At 37.8% G+C, this 18,414-nt stretch overlaps 1 protein-coding gene across 2 annotated transcripts in view; it reads left to right on the forward strand.

The window, feature by feature from the left end:
- HAUS2 (HAUS augmin like complex subunit 2) overlaps positions 1-18,105 on the forward strand; it is a 23,171-nt gene extending 5,066 nt beyond the window's left edge. The window contains exons 1-6 of one of the 2 annotated variants that reach the window (XM_072623569.1): positions 10,976-11,161; positions 11,835-11,927; positions 12,252-12,321; positions 13,918-14,050; positions 16,855-16,963; positions 17,246-18,105. In XM_072623569.1, coding sequence (XP_072479670.1) covers positions 13,944-14,050; positions 16,855-16,963; positions 17,246-17,398 — 369 coding nt within the window. In that variant the 5' untranslated portion in view covers positions 10,976-11,161; positions 11,835-11,927; positions 12,252-12,321; positions 13,918-13,943 and the 3' untranslated portion in view covers positions 17,399-18,105. Of the gene's footprint in view, positions 1-10,975; positions 11,162-11,834; positions 11,928-12,251; positions 12,322-13,917; positions 14,051-16,854; positions 16,964-17,245 lie in introns of those variants that run through there. The other variant, XM_072623568.1, reaches the window with a different exon arrangement.
- The last annotated feature ends 309 nt before the right edge of the window (positions 18,106-18,414 follow it).

An 18,414-nucleotide genomic window follows, 5' to 3' on the forward strand; every position in this document is an offset into this window, starting at 1 on the left:
GCTGTGCCTCCCCCCCCCAAATAAAGAACCCCAAATGTTGGTGCTTCTCTCTCTTAACTGTGTATGTGTGTAATAGTCAGACAGTTGGATATGTCTGTTCATCTGTGATGTATGTGTTGCTTATGGTCAGATAGTTAGAAGCCCTGTCTGTTGGTCTTTATTTCTCTGTTTGTATTTTCTCTGTTGTAATGTAATTAAAGAAGATTGTTGAACCCTCAAAAGTTGCTTTCCTTTTAGAAAAGCAGATCTAAGAACCTGTACTGTAGGCCCTCCTGTGAATGCCACGGTACTTACTGCTACAGTTGATTAAGGAACTTGAATTCATCAAGTGCAACTAGATCTTCTCATCCTGTCTCCTTACTTGTATATTAGCTTTTTGCTCTGTTATTTTTAGTGTAAAGGTCGTTCTGCTTTGTAAATAAAATAGAAACAAAGTAAGAGCTAAGCAGCTCTTCTTTACCTTCTCTCACTCTTTTGCCAGTTATCATCTCATCTCTCCCAGTTAAAGATTCTTCTATACCTTCTTTGATATCCTCCATTTCCTCTAAATATGCTCAACAGCCAAATGAAACAAAACAAAAAACCCAAACCCTACCCTACCCCTTTTTTGTCTTTAGCTTCCCTCACCAGCCTCAACTCTTTCTAAGTTTTAGCATTCCTGATACTGTTTATAGGATCCTGCTGTGCTCTTATTTCTGTTTTCTGTTCCCTGATCTTGCTTTCACCTTCTCTACCTATCTTTTTAAAATCTTAAGTTGGTTGGAGTCCACTGTGGGTCCACATTGGCCTTCTCAGATAAATCTCATTTTTCTTTTTCATTGGAAGTGTTTACCTTTAGTGTCTTCAGAATTTAATTCTTTAGCATCTCCTATCTGTGCTGGGCTGACTTCTTCTGAAGCATTTTAATCTATGGAATTTTAGGGGTTTTTTTGACCTCTGAAATCTGCTTTTTCAAAATCTAGGGGTACATCTCAGATGGTGCCCAGGTATCATCTTCTCTGTCACAGACTATAGAGTGGAGTGGTCACTTTCCCCCAAGGTTCCCATCAGTTCTACCCTATCAGCCAGTTCAGTTCCAAAACCAGTTCATATACAGAATAAAATTTTCCCATGTTTTAATGGATGAAATTATCACTAAAGCAAGTCAAAAAGGCTGCTCCATTTTTGGCAGAAAGAGAAAACTTTAGCCTCTGTCTGGGATTGAAGTCTCCCACCACTACTATTTCATGCGTCTGTCAGGCCTGTGATGTTTCCCAAACTCCTCATTTATTTCCTCTTTCTGTCCAGATACTCTGTAGCATATACTCCAATGAAAATCACTTCTGTTTCTCTCTCCATTGTTGTAGTCATTGTTTCATTGCTTTCCTGTTTCAATTTGCTTTGCTTTGTTTCAGTTCATTTTAAATCTTCAACCAGTACTTACATGTCATATTCTTGTTACTGTTGTCAACTTGAAAGTTTGGTTAAGAAAAAGGCAAACAGGCTAAATGCATACAGTTTATTCCCTTAAAGCTAGCAGTTACATGATCTTGGAGCCAGAAGAAACTTCTGACTTCCTGATAGAAGAATGATCAGGCTTAAATATACTTTATCATGAGAAAGGAATTTTCTTAGTTGTGTAAGTTGTAAATTCAGTGAGACAAGACAATTAACAAAGTAGTGTCAGTTGCAATTTATGATTCCAGGATGTCTGAATTTCCTCTATATAGTATGTCTCTGTGATACAAGATAAGGAAAAAATCCCACCACTCTGGTTGCAGGCATCCTATCATAAACAGGTCTTTGAAGTTGCTGACACAGAAAAGGGCATTTTTAGAACAAAGCAAAGCAGTCTGATTGATTAGTTCAAGTCTGGACCTTTATTAAAGTCCAAAATTTATATTAAATGATTATCACTGTCCTGTTTGCACTGTTCTGCTCACATTCCAATTTGTCAGTACTTTCCAATGAATTTGTCATTTTCATAGTGTTGGTAATCCCTTTTTGGTAATGGTGTAGATCAAAACCCATACTACTAGCCTTCTCATCCAGTGTAACCCATACCCTTTTTTCCCCATAAATAAACTACTAGCTTTCCTCTCTAAATACCTGGGACTTTCTTCTAAATCGCTTATCATTGCTTGCATACTGATGGTGCATTTGAGTTTTCCACCAGTTATCTCATCCTCTATTGTTGAGGTTTGGGGTGCTAGGGACCCCAAAATACCAAAATGCCAGGTCCTGCTTGAATGAATTCAACACAAGCCTTCATAATGCCAAAGCAAAACAAAGTTTATTAAAGATTTGGAATACTGGGTTGACTCTTAAGGAGCCTAAGCATTTGTAACACTTGTATTAACAAGTGGGCCAGATACAATCTCAACTAGACAGAGCCTGAGCTGGATTGAACCTGAGCTGCTTCATGGAGATGAGATGGAACTTAAATACAGAAAAGACTGAGGGAAGAATCCAGGTGTTGTCAAGTAGTTTGGGGTCCCAGGGATGGTCTTAATGAGACTGGGGTGTAATCAACAGTGGGAGACAGCTGGGGGCAGTTGGGGCTATCAGACTGTGGAGGGTTTGGGTAGGAAACAAGTGGGGCAATCAAGAAGTAACAGACAATGGAGGGTCAGACAAGGTTGGGTAACAGATTTGAATATGAAAGACCAGGTTAAGTGGGAAGATTAGATTTGAGTATGAAAGGCCAGGTTAAGTGAGGAGATTCAAGGGGAGTTCAGGGAGGTTCCCAGAGTCTGAACTCCATCACTATGACTAGCCCAATTCCTTTTCCAACTCCAAGTCTCCCAAAGGATAACCTTTTTGCACTGCTATTGCTGTGCAGTTCTGTATAACATAATACCCTACACTACATTTTCACTGCCTTGTTCCTCTCCACTGCTCTTTGGTAACCTGAAAATTTAATTTTTCAGATATTCTAGTATTTCTTGAATTGTATCCATACAGCCTCATTGGACAAATCCTGTTATTTTGTAAAGATGAAACTTTACTGGCTTGAGGTCATTAAGAGTACAAATGTAGTCAAACCAGCTCTATCTCCTCCAGCTTGCCCAATGTCTCTTTGGAATTGTGTCATCTAGAAGTGGTCTGTCAAGGACAGATTACAGTGGAATTATCATATCCTTATTTTGGATACTAATGCTTCTATTTGTAAAGCATCCTAAGATTATGTTTCCTTTTGTCTACATCACAAAGCTGACTTTATTTGAAGAAATCTTGACCACAGGGCCAAATGAACTCCCCCTAAACTGATACAGGAAGTCAGACTCTTGAGCAGAGTGTGCTTGAGTTCCTCACCTCTTTCCTTCGAGAAAATGCCCCATTAGATAATCTTTTCCCATACCCAGAGTTTTACATCTTTTGAAAAGCCAAACTCCTTATCCCAGATTGTAATGCCTACTTAATTTTTTATTTGAGGCAGAGATAATATAGATGTCCCATATTTTACATAACACTATTCTGATAAGGTTTTATATAAATTCTGAATTTATATATTGCAATCTTTTTTTTTTTTTTTAACACATCAAGGGGACTTACTGTTTAACTGGATCCTTGATTGATTCATTAAGAATTCTTTTGTATGCGGATGTATTGATTCTTTTTAGTGCTGGTAAGTTTGGACTTTCATTTATATTTTATCAGACTTGCTTTAGAGTGAAACTTCCATCTCTAAAACAATCTGTGACTGTAACACCGAAGCAGAGAATGTGTTGCTGTGCAGGGTTCAAATCTTGACCGTGGCCAGTAATCTTAGGCAAGGCAAATTCTCTGGGTCTCAGTTTCCTCGTCTAAAAATGAGGATGGCAGTGTGGATTGGATGATTTCTAATAATCCCTTCCAGCCCTAAAGTGTATGAGCCTCTTATTTCAGCCAGGCTATATAGGAAATTTGCAACTGGGACTAGGACAGTAAAGATAATAACTTCTATTTTGCTATATGGAAAGCTACACAGTGGTCAGTGGGACTGGTCTTATGAAAGAAGAAGGAAGTACAGATAATTTTCAACTGAGTCACTATTGTGTAGAAAAAAGAACATCACTAAGGATTGTTAGGTTCTAATTTCACTATCAGTGTAACTTCAAAGAGGTCATTTGTCAGCTCTGGGATTCAGTTTCCAGATCTTTTGAAATCTTTTTTAAATGGACTGAAAATCCTCAAGATCCCTTATCAATTCTAAGCATCTGTAATTCTGTAGTATTCTATATGCTTACTTAATATGTATTTAGATCTTTTGCCTAAATAACTATCTTGTCTTCTCCTGAATAGTAAATAAATCCAAGTACAGAACCATATATTCTACTGTGATTTGTTTTATTTTTTTAAAACTATTTAACCCAATGTGGTAGGGTTCTTGTCTGCCAGACTTAGCAAATTGCCGTTTGGTATGATTTAAGCTGTCTAGGAAGATCTCCTTGCTTGCAAAAAATATACCTTTCTTGCCTGTTCCTTGTGCTCCATTAAAAGAATTAAAGACAGAGTCACCTGTTCTAAGTTCCATCTTTTTCCCTTCATACCTCAGAACCCTTCTCTACATCTTCATCTGGTCTCTCTTCCTTTGTTCTGAGGGGTTTTCTTAGTTTTGTTTTTGGGGAACAGCTAGTCCTTCTTCTTAAGGTTAACCTCTTTACTTTTTCAAATGTAAGTGTTTTATGTTACCGTAATTTCCCCTGTATCTCTCTCCCTTCCTAAAGAGCTATTCCATATAATAAATAGTATATTTTAAAGACCAATGGGAAAAAGAAGAGGAAAAAATAAGCTTACCTCAAAAAAGTGAAACTCTGTGCAGTGTTAAAAGAAACTGTGGACTTGCTTCTGCAGAAAGTTAAATTGGAAGTATCTTCTTATGTCTCTTCTTTAAAGTCATGCAGGTTTTTTATAATTATCCAAAATTCACTTTTGATTTTTTTTTTTGGTGATTCTTTCCTATTGCATTGTTATTGTATATATTGTTTTCTTGGCTTTGCTTACTTTACTCTGCATTAGTTTCTGTATGTATTTACATGTTTCTGTATTCATCACATTCATCACTTCTTACAATAGAGTAAGATTCTGTTGCATTCATGAACTACAATTTCTTTAGCCATCAGTAATCATTTGCTTTGCTTCTAATTCTTTGCTATCACTAAAAGTGCTGCTATAAATATTCTGATGCGTTTGAGACTCTCTTCTTATATACAGCCTCCTTGCTATATAATTCTAGTAATGGAATCTCTAGGTCTTGCATAATTCCAAATTATTTTCCAAAATGGTTGTGATTCACAGCTTCAGCAAAAATGTACTAATGTGCCTGTCTTCCCAAAACCCTTCCAAACTTGACTATTCCCATCTTTTGTCATCTTTGCCAGTTGGCAGGGTGTAAGGTGAAACCTCAAAGTTGTTTTGATTTACATTTCTTTTATTAGTGATTTGAGGTATTCTCTTATATAACTAATAGTTTGCATAGGTTTTTATATAGGTTGTTAATAATTCTTCTAACAACCTAAAAATATAGGTTGTAAATAATTCTTTGTTCATATCCTTTGACTACTTATCTAATGGGGAATGGTTTCTGGCCTTATAGAAGGTATCCCAAAAGTCTTAATGCAGTCTTTTGCTTTGATAGGTAAGAATTAGGGCTGGACTTGGGGATACCCTGTGTATATATTGATTATATATCCTTTGATTCCATACCCTTATCAGAAAAATTTGACATACAGATTTTTTCCCCATTTGACTACTCCCCTTCTTGTCCTGTGTACATTAATTTTGTTAGTGCAGAAGCGTTTCATGTAATCAGCGTTATCTGTGTCATCTTCCATAATTGTCTGTTACTTGGTTGCGATTACATCTACTTGTGGCTGTGAGAGGCATGTAATCTCCTTCTCTTCAGATTTTTTTAATAGCATGATCTTTAATATTAAGGTCATGTATCCTTGTAGAATGTATTGCAGAATATGTTATAATGTGTTGGTCTGAATCTAATTTCTGCCTTATTTCTTTCCAGTTTTCCCAGCAGTTTTTATCAAATAGAATTCTTCCCTTAAGTAATTTGTTTTCCAATTTATTCAGCTTTGGGTCATTGAGTTCCTTGTTTCTGATTCTTCTTTGTTGGGTATTGTTCTCTTTCTGTCTTTCTGACCATTTCTTTTCAGTCTCCTTTATTGCTTCATCATCTGTTCCTGCCCGTTTTTCATAGGTGACCCATGAGATTCTGTCCTACTACTCTTCTTTCACAATACCCTTTCCTGTAGCAATTACATAAATTTTATTGGCTTCAATTACATATCTCTACAGGTGATGCCCAAATCTACATATCAAGTCCCTGTCCTTCTGCTGAACTCCGTTTGTATATCACTAACTGACTGCTGGAGATCTCTACTTCTATGCCCTTTTAACATCTAAGCCTTAATATGACCAAAAAAGAATTCGTTATACCTTCTCTCCTCTTCCCCAAAATAGCTTTGCTTTCATAATTAACTCTTTCTCTCAAGGATACAATATTTTCTCACTTAGGTTCAGGAACTGCCCTCTTGATCAGCCTCCACATTCAGTCAGTTACTAAGTCTTGCCAGTTGTACGTCTATATCATGTTTCTAATCCATCCTCTTCTCTCTATTCATGTAGAGATCAACCTGGAGCGGCAAAGGTAAAGGATCTCTTTAAAGAAATTTTAAACTATAGTTATGATTGAGTGCTTAAACTCGTCCATCCGAGTTGTTGTGTTGGATACATTGAGATAGATTATATATAACTTGTAAGTAAGTTCCACTTAAATATGGTTTTTCATTATTTATTGAGGTTTTTTATTTTTTAACTAAAGAGGGAAATTGAGAAGGAAAGAGAATTATTCCTGGTATGAAAGGGTATTTTCCTACTAAAGTCCTCTTATGTATCTTAGTCACTGTTTACAGAACCTTAACTGATGAGGGCTGGAGAGATAGCAGTACAGGAACTCCAAAACTGGAGTTCCCTACATAGGCAGGCTGGAAAAAAATTCATGGATTCAAGCATTATTGAGGTCAAGGTGGTAAAGATTTATTGCACTTTTCAGCGGGCAAGAGTTCTTTAGGAAATTGTAACCTTAGGAGGATTCAGGTAAAGTTTACATAGGATATTCTATAGTAAAACAAGTGCCAAATATGTTAATTAGGTGATTCAGAGTGGAATAAGGAGTGGTTAGTTCTTAAAGGAACATGCACTTTTAGTATGTATTGTGCAGGTATTTTACCTAGAGTTCATTGGGAAATAGTCCAAGTGGGGGCTGCATGGAGGTGTGGTTTTAGGCCTGAAGTGTCATTAAGTCAGCTAACTTAGTCAGGGCTGACTAAGGAGTACCAGGCTGCCCCCATCAATGTCTTGTTAGACAAGATAAATGTAAGGGAGTATATGTATGGCTAAGTCTAGGATACCTGTGATTGGTCAGCTAGCAGTAAATGTCGTTATGACCCAGTGAACAGCCCATTCAGCCAGTACACAGCTGGTTCAAACTAATAAATTCTGTAGGGGCAGCTGGCTACTGTATCAGGAGGGAGATAATGGTTGTTGCTGTGGAATTGGGGTCCAAGTACATGCACCCAAGCACCCCATCATTAAGTACTTGAGAGACAGGAAAATGGAGGCAAAATAAATTTAAAGGATTAGGAGTCATCCTTCCAAATAATCATGGAGATAGATGGGGAAAATAGGGTGTGTGTGTGTGTGTGTGTGTGTGTGTGTGTGTGTGTGTGTGTGTGTGTGTGTGTGTGTGTGTGTGTGTAAAAAGGAAAGATAGCCCTTTTGCAGAGCAGGGTGCATTTGGACTCAGTTTAGGCCAAAGGTTCTTAGAATTCACCTACCTTTATGGGATCCCAAGGTAGGTTTCAAGGGTCTGTAAACTTTGATGAGAAGAACATTGCATCTTTATTTTTGTTAGCCTCTAACTGAAATTTAGCATTTCCTTGAATTATTTAAAACCATTATTCTAAGAAGATATCCATAGATTTCAGGAGCCTACCAACTGTCCGTGACACAAAAAAGAAAAACACCTTATTGAGACTATTTCACACTTAATGAATCCCTCCCTTCCCCCATCGGATTGAACATATTTAATTGCATGTTCATGAAGCTTTTTCTAAGCACTCTAGCCTACACAGATTGACTTCTAAATTTCATTGGCCAAAAGGGGGAAATGTCAGGATATTAGGAGGTACTGTTTTCCAGAGCTGAGGCCCAGCAAACAAGTTGTGCCATGAACTTGGCATAACAACAATCCTTTGTGCTCACCCTCTGGATGATCTCATCCTTTGGCAAAATCACATAATTATTATATTGGTTTGACCAGCACCAGGTATTCTCTGAGCTCAGACAAGTACCTACATTCTGGTTGTAAAGTCCTTCTATGAATCAGACTTGTCTCATACCCCTCATTGTCAGGGCTACAGCTCACTGTGTTAGAGCTATAATTATGGAGATCTGTCTGCTCTAACTAAGCAGGTCCCTCCACTAGGGTGGGCTCCTGCACTTGTGTGCTGTCTTGCAAGCCGTTTCTGTCACTTAGAAATTAAATTTCTGTTTGATTCTTGACTCTCCTGTCTCTAGCCTGCTGTGTTTGGCTCCAGCCAACCACATGCCAGAGGACAGTTCTGTCTGGTTGACACTACCAACTATCCATGACACAAAAAAAGAAAAATTTCTTATTCAGGTTGTTTCACACACTGCATGAATCCCTCATCTCCCCCATTGGTTGGACATATTTAATTACATATTCATGAAGCTTTTTCTAAGCACTCCAACCTACCCAGACTGACCTCTAAACTTCATTGTATTCACTGCCTGAGCTGTCTAATCTGTCTTCCATTTATGTACTGCCTTATAATATTTATTTTGTATGTGGTGTGTGTTGTTCTGTGGCCCAAGCTAGATTCTGGAATCCTCAGGCAGGAACCATGTTTTCTGTTCATATTGAGAAGAAAGGGCGGTCATACACAGAGTTTAATTCTAGCAGATGAAATTTGGACATGGGTATAACTATATACATACATGAGGATATATATTCAGACAGTGATCGAATCCCTTGTTATAGGCAAAATACTCCTGGATTTCAAATGCCTGTCTTTTAGAGAACAATACTTTATTCTCTCCTCCTTTTTCTTTTCCCATCTCTTTTTAAAATAGAACCTTATCCTGGCAGTTCCTTTAACAGTGTGATGTATTGTGTAGTACTGGAATGTATGAAAACACTAACAGCTCCCAAAGTATAGAAACTTTTCTCCCCAGCAGGTCTAGACTCTGTCCATGTTAGTCTTATTTCCCTAGGACTAAGTCACATCTCTAAAACAGTCAGGATTTCCTCTTTCCAGGGAAGCTTAGAAGCTGCCACACACTCCCATACTGCAATTTGGTTTTTGTCTTCTTGGCCGTACCCCTTTTCCTTCTGGTTGTACTGACAAGTCCCAGTGTAAACAATCCTTACACCATGAGAAGATGCCAGGCTCCCCGTGGGGATAGGATTCACTAGGTTCACATATCCACATTGATTGATGTAAGATCTGGTCATATATATGTACATGTGTGTATATGCATATGTGTACATATATGTCTATGTGAAAAGGTAATAAATACACATAAAGATAAGTGGGTTTCACAGGTGTACCTTCCATTTCTCCTGATCTCATTTATTGGAATTTATTGAGTAAGGGAGGGACATGGTCAGATTTGCTCTCTATGAAAACAACTTCACTGGTTATATGGAAGACATTGGAGAAGGGAGAGACTTGGGGAATGACAACCTGTTAGGAGGTGATTAGGTCCTGGTAATAATTATAGCTAGCGTTTATGTAGCACTTTAGAGATAGGTTCTAATTATTCTCATTTTACAAGTGAGGAAACTGAGGTAGACAAAGTTCAAGTGCTTTGCCTTGAGTCACATACCTACTAGGTGTTTGAAGGAGAATTTGAACTGGGGTCTTCCTGACTTATGTCTATCCACTGTACTAACCTGGTTGCTTTTATTGTAGAGAGGCAGAGGAACGAGAAGGGGACAGTAGTGAGAGTTGTTGTAACAGTAAAATGACAAGATTTGGTAACCATTTGGATATGTGAGATAAAGGAAGAATGAGGAGCTGAATATGACCAGGATAACACTGAGGTTGTACCCCTAGGGGATTGGAAAGACAGTGATCTCAGTAACAAGAGGCAAGTTTGGAAGAGGGCTGGGTTTGTGGGGACAGAGGTTGTTCTGTGAGATCTGCAGTGAAGATGACAGAACATTGGTGCCTGCTCATCCTGTGGGGTTCAGGATATTCCATACAAAACAGAAAAAGGAGAGGAAGGATTCTTCCTTACCAGTCACTGTAAACTCCGCCCACTCTTGTAGGGGCATCTGCTGCAGCCATGAGATCATCTGGAAGAGGCAGTGGCTGTGGAAGGGAAAGTAGTGGGAATTTTTCAGTGGCACCTGTAGGGTATACCTGCCATAAATGACTGAATCTTAACTAAAGAAATGTGAAAGAGAACAAGCATTTATTAAGCACCTAATATGTGCCTGGCACTGTGTCAGGCTCTTTATAAATATTAACTTATTTGATCCTCACATCCCCATTTTATAGTTGAGGAAACTTGAGGCAGAGATTAAATGATTTGCCCAGGGTCACAGAATTTAGTGTCTGAGGTCCAATTAGAACTCAGTCATGGCTCCAGGACTAGCATTCTGTGCACTGTACCACCTAGCTAGAGGAGGAGAGGGTAGGGGCTTGCACAGTGGAGGAAAAGAGGTTAAGAAGGAGAGTGGTGACATGTAATGGAGATGAGCTTCATCATTGGCTATTTCTGGGAGGTTAGAATGTTAAGCCTTCTCCTAATACTTGGGGTCAGGCCAGGGCTCTCACAGCACTTTGGAGATCATTCTCCAGCAATGGATTGTCATGTCTGTTATTTGGGGATCAGTCTAGCTAAAATTTGGAGCAGGTCGTTCCATTGACCTTAGAGTGATAATTCTCACATATCACGTTTTAATTCATAGAGTGGTTTTGGGCTCCTTCAGGGAAGGAATGCCTACATCAGTGAAATGACAGCCCCTTAGAGTATTGAAGAAAAGTGGTAAATCTGACCAAGACGTGACCTTGTGCTGGCTGCTCTGTGCTGCACGAGGCTGAAAGGAGATGAAGCCCTTGACGGGGGACATAGGAGCAAAAAGCAAAGAAAAGTGGTTAGTAAGAGTGCCTCTCATTTCTTTTCCTTTACTGTTCTTTTCCTTTCAGTTGTTAGCCCTAAGGCATGGGAAGGATGAGGATGTAAATTTTGATACTCTGTGCCCTCCTTTTCTGACACCTTCCCTCTAAGAGGAGGAGCTATAACAGGGTGGCAGGAGAGAAGAGCATACCCTTCACTGGCTCCTGGGACAAGAGGGTGCTCTGAAACTTGTTTCATGTACTTGTTATCTCTTTTTCTTTTTGAGAAAAGTGTGGTCAGATTTTCTTTAACCTGAAAGGTCAAATGCACTTGTGAAACTATACATGTGGTAACCCCAAGGAGATCAAAGAAGTCAAGGATGGATTTTGATTTGGAAGAGTAGAAGAGCTGGGATTTTCTGGTAACTCCAGGGTTGGTATCCTCAACTGTGAATGTATGATCAATGACATATACATGTATACATGTGTATTCATTCCTGTGCATAAATTCTACTGGTTGCTTCTTTAGTCTTATTTTAAAGATAATTGAGTAATTACCCTTCTAAGTAGTGGATGTTTTGAAAAACAGGAAATACATACTGCTTCATTTATATACAACTTTAGAGGCAGAGTTGGTTGTCCCACACAGAAATTTCTTCTGATATTTGCGACTTTGTTAATTTTGTGCTGTCTTCTGTTCTCTCATAATAGGAGACGCTAGATTCGTGTAAAGATCCTGCTCCATTTTTTGTAAACTTCTCCAGAATCAAGCAGATTAAAGATTTGCAAGCTGAAATCAGACAGGTAAAGTCTTCACTTTTGATATGTGGTAGTATCCAGTTTTGCCAGAAAAAAACCTTGCTGATTCTAAAATGAACAGACCTCCTTTCTTTCTTGCTTTATTACCCACCCCCACCCAAGGGGAACATGTCACTAAATTACTAGAGGTTTGGCCAGAATATCTTCTTTCTATTTGCTTAGCCTCCCTTCCCTCTCCTCTCTCTTCCCCTTTTTCCAATGAAATCTATTTAGCAACATGGCCCAAGTGCTGTAGTTTTACTCATGTGTGATTCTTTTTTGCCCAAGCTACTTTCTGAAGGAGTCAAATATAATTTTTGTCTTTTGTAGAAGACCTTAGAAATTGACCTCTTAACACTAGAAAAGGATACAGCAGATGTTGTTCATCCTTTCTTTCTAGGTAAGTGGTTTTAGTTAAACAAATACTTGCTGGACATTTCAACCCTCTTTTCATTATTTGTGCTAACAGGAGAGACTAAGCACCTTTAAATAAAACTGTAAAATGACAGATCATAGCACTGTCTAATATCATTTTTGTAAAGCCTGGGATCTTGTGATGCCATTGTTCTGTATCTTATCTGACATCTTGAGCACTTCAGGTAGTAAACAAGAACAAACGATTGATGAATGCAAAACCTACTTTATTGGTAGTTTCAACCTCATCATTTGCCCATAACTTTTGTAAGTATGACCAAAAAATTAACAGTCTTCTCCCCTCATCTCTTATATTCTGATAGAACTTTAAAAAAAAAATGGAATTATGAAAAGCTGGGCAATAGGAGATGGTGAAGAGGTACACAAAGGGTATAACTCTCTTTTCCATAAGCTATTTTAATGTTTCAAAGTTAATTTATTATACACAATCTAAGTTAAAGGATATCAATTTGAAAAATGGTATATAAAATACAGGAAGATGAGCAATTCTTAGGTCTCTGTTGGTAATGAAAAAAAAAGATAAAAACGAATTGTACACACCGTGTTCCAAGTCTAATGACTTGTTTATTTAAATCAGATGTGAAGAACTTTCAGTCCTATACTTAAGTGCATCTGGTCTGTGGGGCGATCACGTTCCAGTTTGTTATAGCCCTATTTACACATAAGTAATATAAACGTGTGTGTAATTGGAAAATTCAACATGACCTGAAATTTTTTTGAACCACAGTATCCTTTAAAAAGCATTCGCAGATCTCAGGTTAAGAACCCTAAGAATGAATTAGTAATTCTTTTTATAAATGCCTTAAGTTCACAATTCTGATAAGTGAATTTCTGTTTTTTAAAAGATACTGGAGTTATAAAGGAAGTACAAGATATAGATCCTGTCCTTAGAAAGTCAGTACTACAGAGATAGGACAAATAGAATAGTTAGCTATACATGAATGTGAGTGGTTGAAATACATACATATAAACATCTTGCTGTGGAAATATGTATACCTACATATTAAATAATTCTGAGCAAGTTTAGAACAAGCTTTGATGTTGAAGAATGGGGAAAGTGTTTCACCTAGGAAAAATAATATAGCCAGTGATCCAGAAATCAAGCATAAGTGAATAATGGTACTTATATTTGCCTGGCTAGAACAGAACACTTCAGCTTCAAAGTAGATTATAATTATCAAAGAATTGTGAAAGTGGAAAAGAGAGCACGGTAACCAATTTTCATGAGAAGTAATAAGCAATTGTAAACTACAGTAGGATTCTGAGAGTATTGAGAGAATTGAAACAGCACTTAAGATAATTGATTCTTGGTGCACTGTTAGAATACTGATGTGTGAAGGCAGAGTTCATATATGAGAACTAGGGCTTTGGCTATAAAATCAGAAAAGGGCTTTGGGAAAAGTGAAGTAATTAGGATTTGGATTAAGGGTAGGGAAGGATTGAGAGTTACCTAAGATAAAATCACTGCTAAAAATAAAGTGAAAAGAAATGATTAGCAACTTCATAATTAACATCCTTTACCTTGCTTACTCTTTGCATTCACTGCTTTTGATTTATAAAGCTCAAAAGTGTGAGACTCTGCAAAGCATGAATCAACACTTGGAGACTGTACTGAAGGAGAAGAGGGCCCTACGACAGCGGCTGATGAAACCCCTGTGCCAGGAGAACTTGCCCATAGAAGCCATTTACCACAGGTTAGGATTTGGAAAATTCAAGTTATGGGTCTATATTCTTTTGTTAGTTGCTGTCTACTTTAATCAAATAACTCTTAGAAAAAAGTAACTTTAGTGACATGGAATAAACTTACAAAGGACTTGAAAGTTCACAAAGGATTTTCTTCATCATCACCCTGTGAAGTGTATCTCCATTTTGTATCTAAGGAAACTGAGGCTTAGAAAAGTTAAGAAACATAGATAAGTCCATATATCTAATCAAGATCAGTGCGCAGAGGCTAAACAAAGACCTTCATGTTATAAGACCAGCGCTCTTCCTGTTACATTTTACCTTTAGAGTCATAGTCAAAGGAATTACTACTAGAAAGGAGATAAAAGATCTTCTCATCCTTGTTTGTGTCACAGACTATTTTGGCAGTCTAGTGAAGCCTATAGGCCCCTTTTCAGAAGAATGTTTTTAAATAATTGAAGAAAATGCTAAATTTCAGTTACAAGTTACTAAAAATAATGATGTGATTTTTTTCCCCCATTCAAGTTCAAGGCCTGGAGGCAAGAGATGAAATATTGTCTATGGATAGGAGTCAGTAATCCAATTTGGCTGAATCATAGAATGCATCAGGGAGCATAATCTGGAATCAGATAACGAAGGGCCCAAATGCTAAATGGAAGTTGGAGTTTTACCCTAGAAGAGGCAGTGAATGTTGTCCCATCTGCTGTTTCTTTTGTCTGTACAAAATCTTTATGAGAGTTATCTGTGCAAAACTGGAGGGCATATTTCAGTGAGGTAAGGACTAAGACTGTAGAAATCTTTCTTCAACAATGAACCACATTGTTGCCATTTCAAAATTAAGAGAAATAGAGAAAGTGAGATCCTGTTTTGCATACTGTTTGTTGATTACCAAAATGTATCAGTTTGATTTAGTAGAACAGATGGCCTCCTTACAGACTCCTTTATATCAATGTCTCTACACTGAGACCATTCTGGACTCTTGGGAAGATGTTACCAGAAATAACTTTTTGTTTTGTGATCCTCTGAAATAAATCTCTGACACGCAAGCCATTAGACGGGGATATGCTTGCCAAAGCAGATCCAGGGCAGGGCTGTGTCAGGAAGGATGCTCAGGCTCTTCACATGCTCTTTTTTCCAGATGTTGTTGATTGCATCCAGCTCTAAAGAGGTCAAGAATCTTTCAGACTCTTTTGACTTTCCATTTCCACAGGAGAGATTGTCTTCAAGGGTTTGAAGATCTGTCAAATGGAAGGGGGAGGGTCACATTTAATCTGCTTGACTCCAGAAGGCACAATCAGGAGTCATGGTTGGAGATTGCAAAAGTGAGATTTAAACTTGATGTAGGGCAAATTTCCCAATTATTAGAGCTGTACAAAATTGGAATGGGCTCCCTTGAAAACAGTAGATTCCCTCTCAGTGGAGGTCTTTGAACAAAGGCTGGATGACCACTCATTGGGCACATACTCTTGTGGAGGTCATTCTTGTTGCAGTATGGATTAGAATGAGTGACTTCATAAGTCTTTTCCAACTTTTAGATTCTGTGTGACCCTAGGAAAGTCCCATAAGCTCCCTAAATCTGTTCTTTCATCTGTAAAGTGGATATAGGCCTTGCATGACTGACCTTCCTCAACAAGTAGCCAAGCAACAGCTTCACAGGGCTATTGTGAAATAAGTGCTTTGTGAACCTTAAAATGCTATAGAAATATGAAATGTTACTATTTCTACAGGCAGAAATTTTAAAAGCTGGGGTGGAGGTGGAATTCTAGGGGTAGAGGACTGAATGGGCAGAAGCATTCCTTAGAACCTAGAGATTAAATTCGGATTTTTGACTTTAGAAAAGAAGTGAGTTTCATCTCATTTTTAATTTTTTGTACACCTAATGGCAGAATGTGTGTAGTAGACAAGGTGCTTTTTCTAGGCTAGGAATTGGAAGACTGTAGTTCTGAATGAGCCTTTCTCATTTAATGGTCATAAAACAATGGGTGAGACATTCGTGGTTTACTTTTGTTATCTTCTGAATGGGGATGAGAAAATACCTGCATTGCTTACCTGCCTCCAAGGGGTTTTGTGAGGATCAGATGCGATAGTATGTGTGGGACTGTTTGAAAAAAAAAAAAAGTTATTCAAATATAAGGTGTTAAGTAAAAGAACAAGAACTTGAAAATCTATTCCTAATATTTTCTCTACCAGCTACTCCTGGCTTAGCCCTGAGCAAATCACTACCACTCTTTGAACCTAGCAGTAAAATAATGTATGAATATTAGTGTAGAGGTACATAGGAATTAATAAGCACTACAGAGCACCACCTCCAAGAAGAAATAGTTATTTTAAAGTGTTTGATTATAGACATCTCAGAATGGTTTTTAAATGGAAGGTATTACTGTAGTCCACCAACAATTGTGTGGTTTGAAATGGGTTGAAATTGTGGGAGAGTCTTAATTTACAAGTATGTACACAAAACTGTAGATTTGAAGATTGGGGGTCGTTGGGCTGAGTTCCAAATATGGTTATTTGGTCTCTTTCCTTTTGGATCTGTAATGAACTAGATGAATGGACATTTATTTATATGGAAGGATAGCATGTGGCTCCCCTGAAAGACGGGGGAACAACTAGATAATTGCTGAATCTTTTGATCCATACATTTCTTTAAAAGCCAAGTCTATATTGTTAAGCTGTAGGATAGGTTTTAATCCTCTCCACTGAGATCAGAAGTTCTGGCAGGAGGAAAAATTAAAACCAAATTCAGAAAACAATTTTGCTTGAAGTTATAGTTGATATCCCCTCTCCTCCATCATGATTTCTGACTCTTCCCTAGGTATGTGGTACAGTTGCTGGAGTTGGCAGTGACTTTCATTGAGAAACTAGAAGCCCATATTGAGGCCATACGAAACATTCCTTGTTTAAACTCTAGTGTGAAAAATATGGTAAGTATACTTTGGCACCATATTTTCTTATTCTTTTTATTCAGCTTTAGTTTAGTTATATAAACTACTGCTCTTGTTCAGTAAGTGTCTTGTTTACTTTTTGAAGCTGACATATTTATTCTCTTTGTCATGCTTTTTCAGAAGTTAGAGTTTTTATTCTTATACTAAGCTGCAAATAACTTTGAAGTTTTGAACACTAGTGTTTAATTTTCATGTTAAACTTGTATAACCTGCATATTCAGTTTTATGTATTTTCTCACTTCTTCTTTTCAAATATTTTAGGATAGGGCTTTGACAAAAATGAGTGTCTTGGAGGGAGAGACAGAAGAACTGATAGAAAATATACTGAAATGGAAAGAGCACCAAAAGGAAATTTCTTCTTCTATCACCAAAATATTTTCTGGAGATCTCTTCAAAAAAAGCCTGCGACTATAATTCCTCATCTACCTTTCCAGTCCAGAACTCAGGGCCAGCTGATTCTTGATATCAAGTGACCACTGACTTTTATTTTTGTTTACTTATGTGTATGACTGATGTCCTTTGTAGTTGACCATAATGGGAGAATTTACAGGCTTTCTTGCCAGTTGTATTCATGAAACCTCTTTTTCTTAGTTTTATTTGGGGTTGATCATGACCAACACTGATTTTACCTCTGTTTTTCCATTTGAATAGAATGAGAGTTGTTAACATGAAGAAGAGTACATTTCATTCTGGACATGGCAAGACAGCAAGCACTTACACGTTTATCTACAAATTACATACTCACAACAGGCCATCCAAAATAGTAAAAATCTTTACGAACAAAAAGCTCCAAAATTAGGAAAGCTCCTTGAATCTGACATTACCTATACTGCTTTTGGATCTCTCTCTTGGGTCATCAGCAACCTCTTAGTCCCTGAGTGAGGAGAAAGGCTGAATAGGTTGGCATTTGGCCCTGATAGGTCTAAAGGGATAGTCACCGAGGAAGAAAGGAGCTGGAAACAAGTGTGACTAAGAGAAAAGGGACAAGAATGAGGTGCAGATGATGGGAAGTGGCGCAAAGATGTTGTAGACTACGTGCAATCCTACTGGTGCCATAACTGTCCTCTCATGTTTTGGGTTTTCTTTTTTATTAAATAAAAAGGAATTGATATGCTTCTGCAGTTATGATGTCTGCCTTTTTATCTCAGCACCCACTTACCCGTGTGTGCAGATTGATTTATTTATAAATATACTAACTTTGTGTAGGCTCACAATACCTCCTTCTAGCATATGACTTTACTGCACAGTGTAAAGTATGAAGTAATTAGCAGTTGAACCCAGTTACTTTTTTGAAAAGTTTTCCTGGTAAATTAGTGAGCAGTCACATGTTGAAATCTCATGGTTTTGATCATAATTATTTCTGTTGTTACTCATCTTAAAACTGTGAGTGGGACAGAACTGGCATCTGACCTGTGGGTGGCTGGACCCAA

Source organism: Notamacropus eugenii, chromosome 7 (assembly GCF_028372415.1).
Source record: "Notamacropus eugenii isolate mMacEug1 chromosome 7, mMacEug1.pri_v2, whole genome shotgun sequence".
Classification (NCBI taxonomy): domain Eukaryota; kingdom Metazoa; phylum Chordata; class Mammalia; order Diprotodontia; family Macropodidae; genus Notamacropus; species Notamacropus eugenii.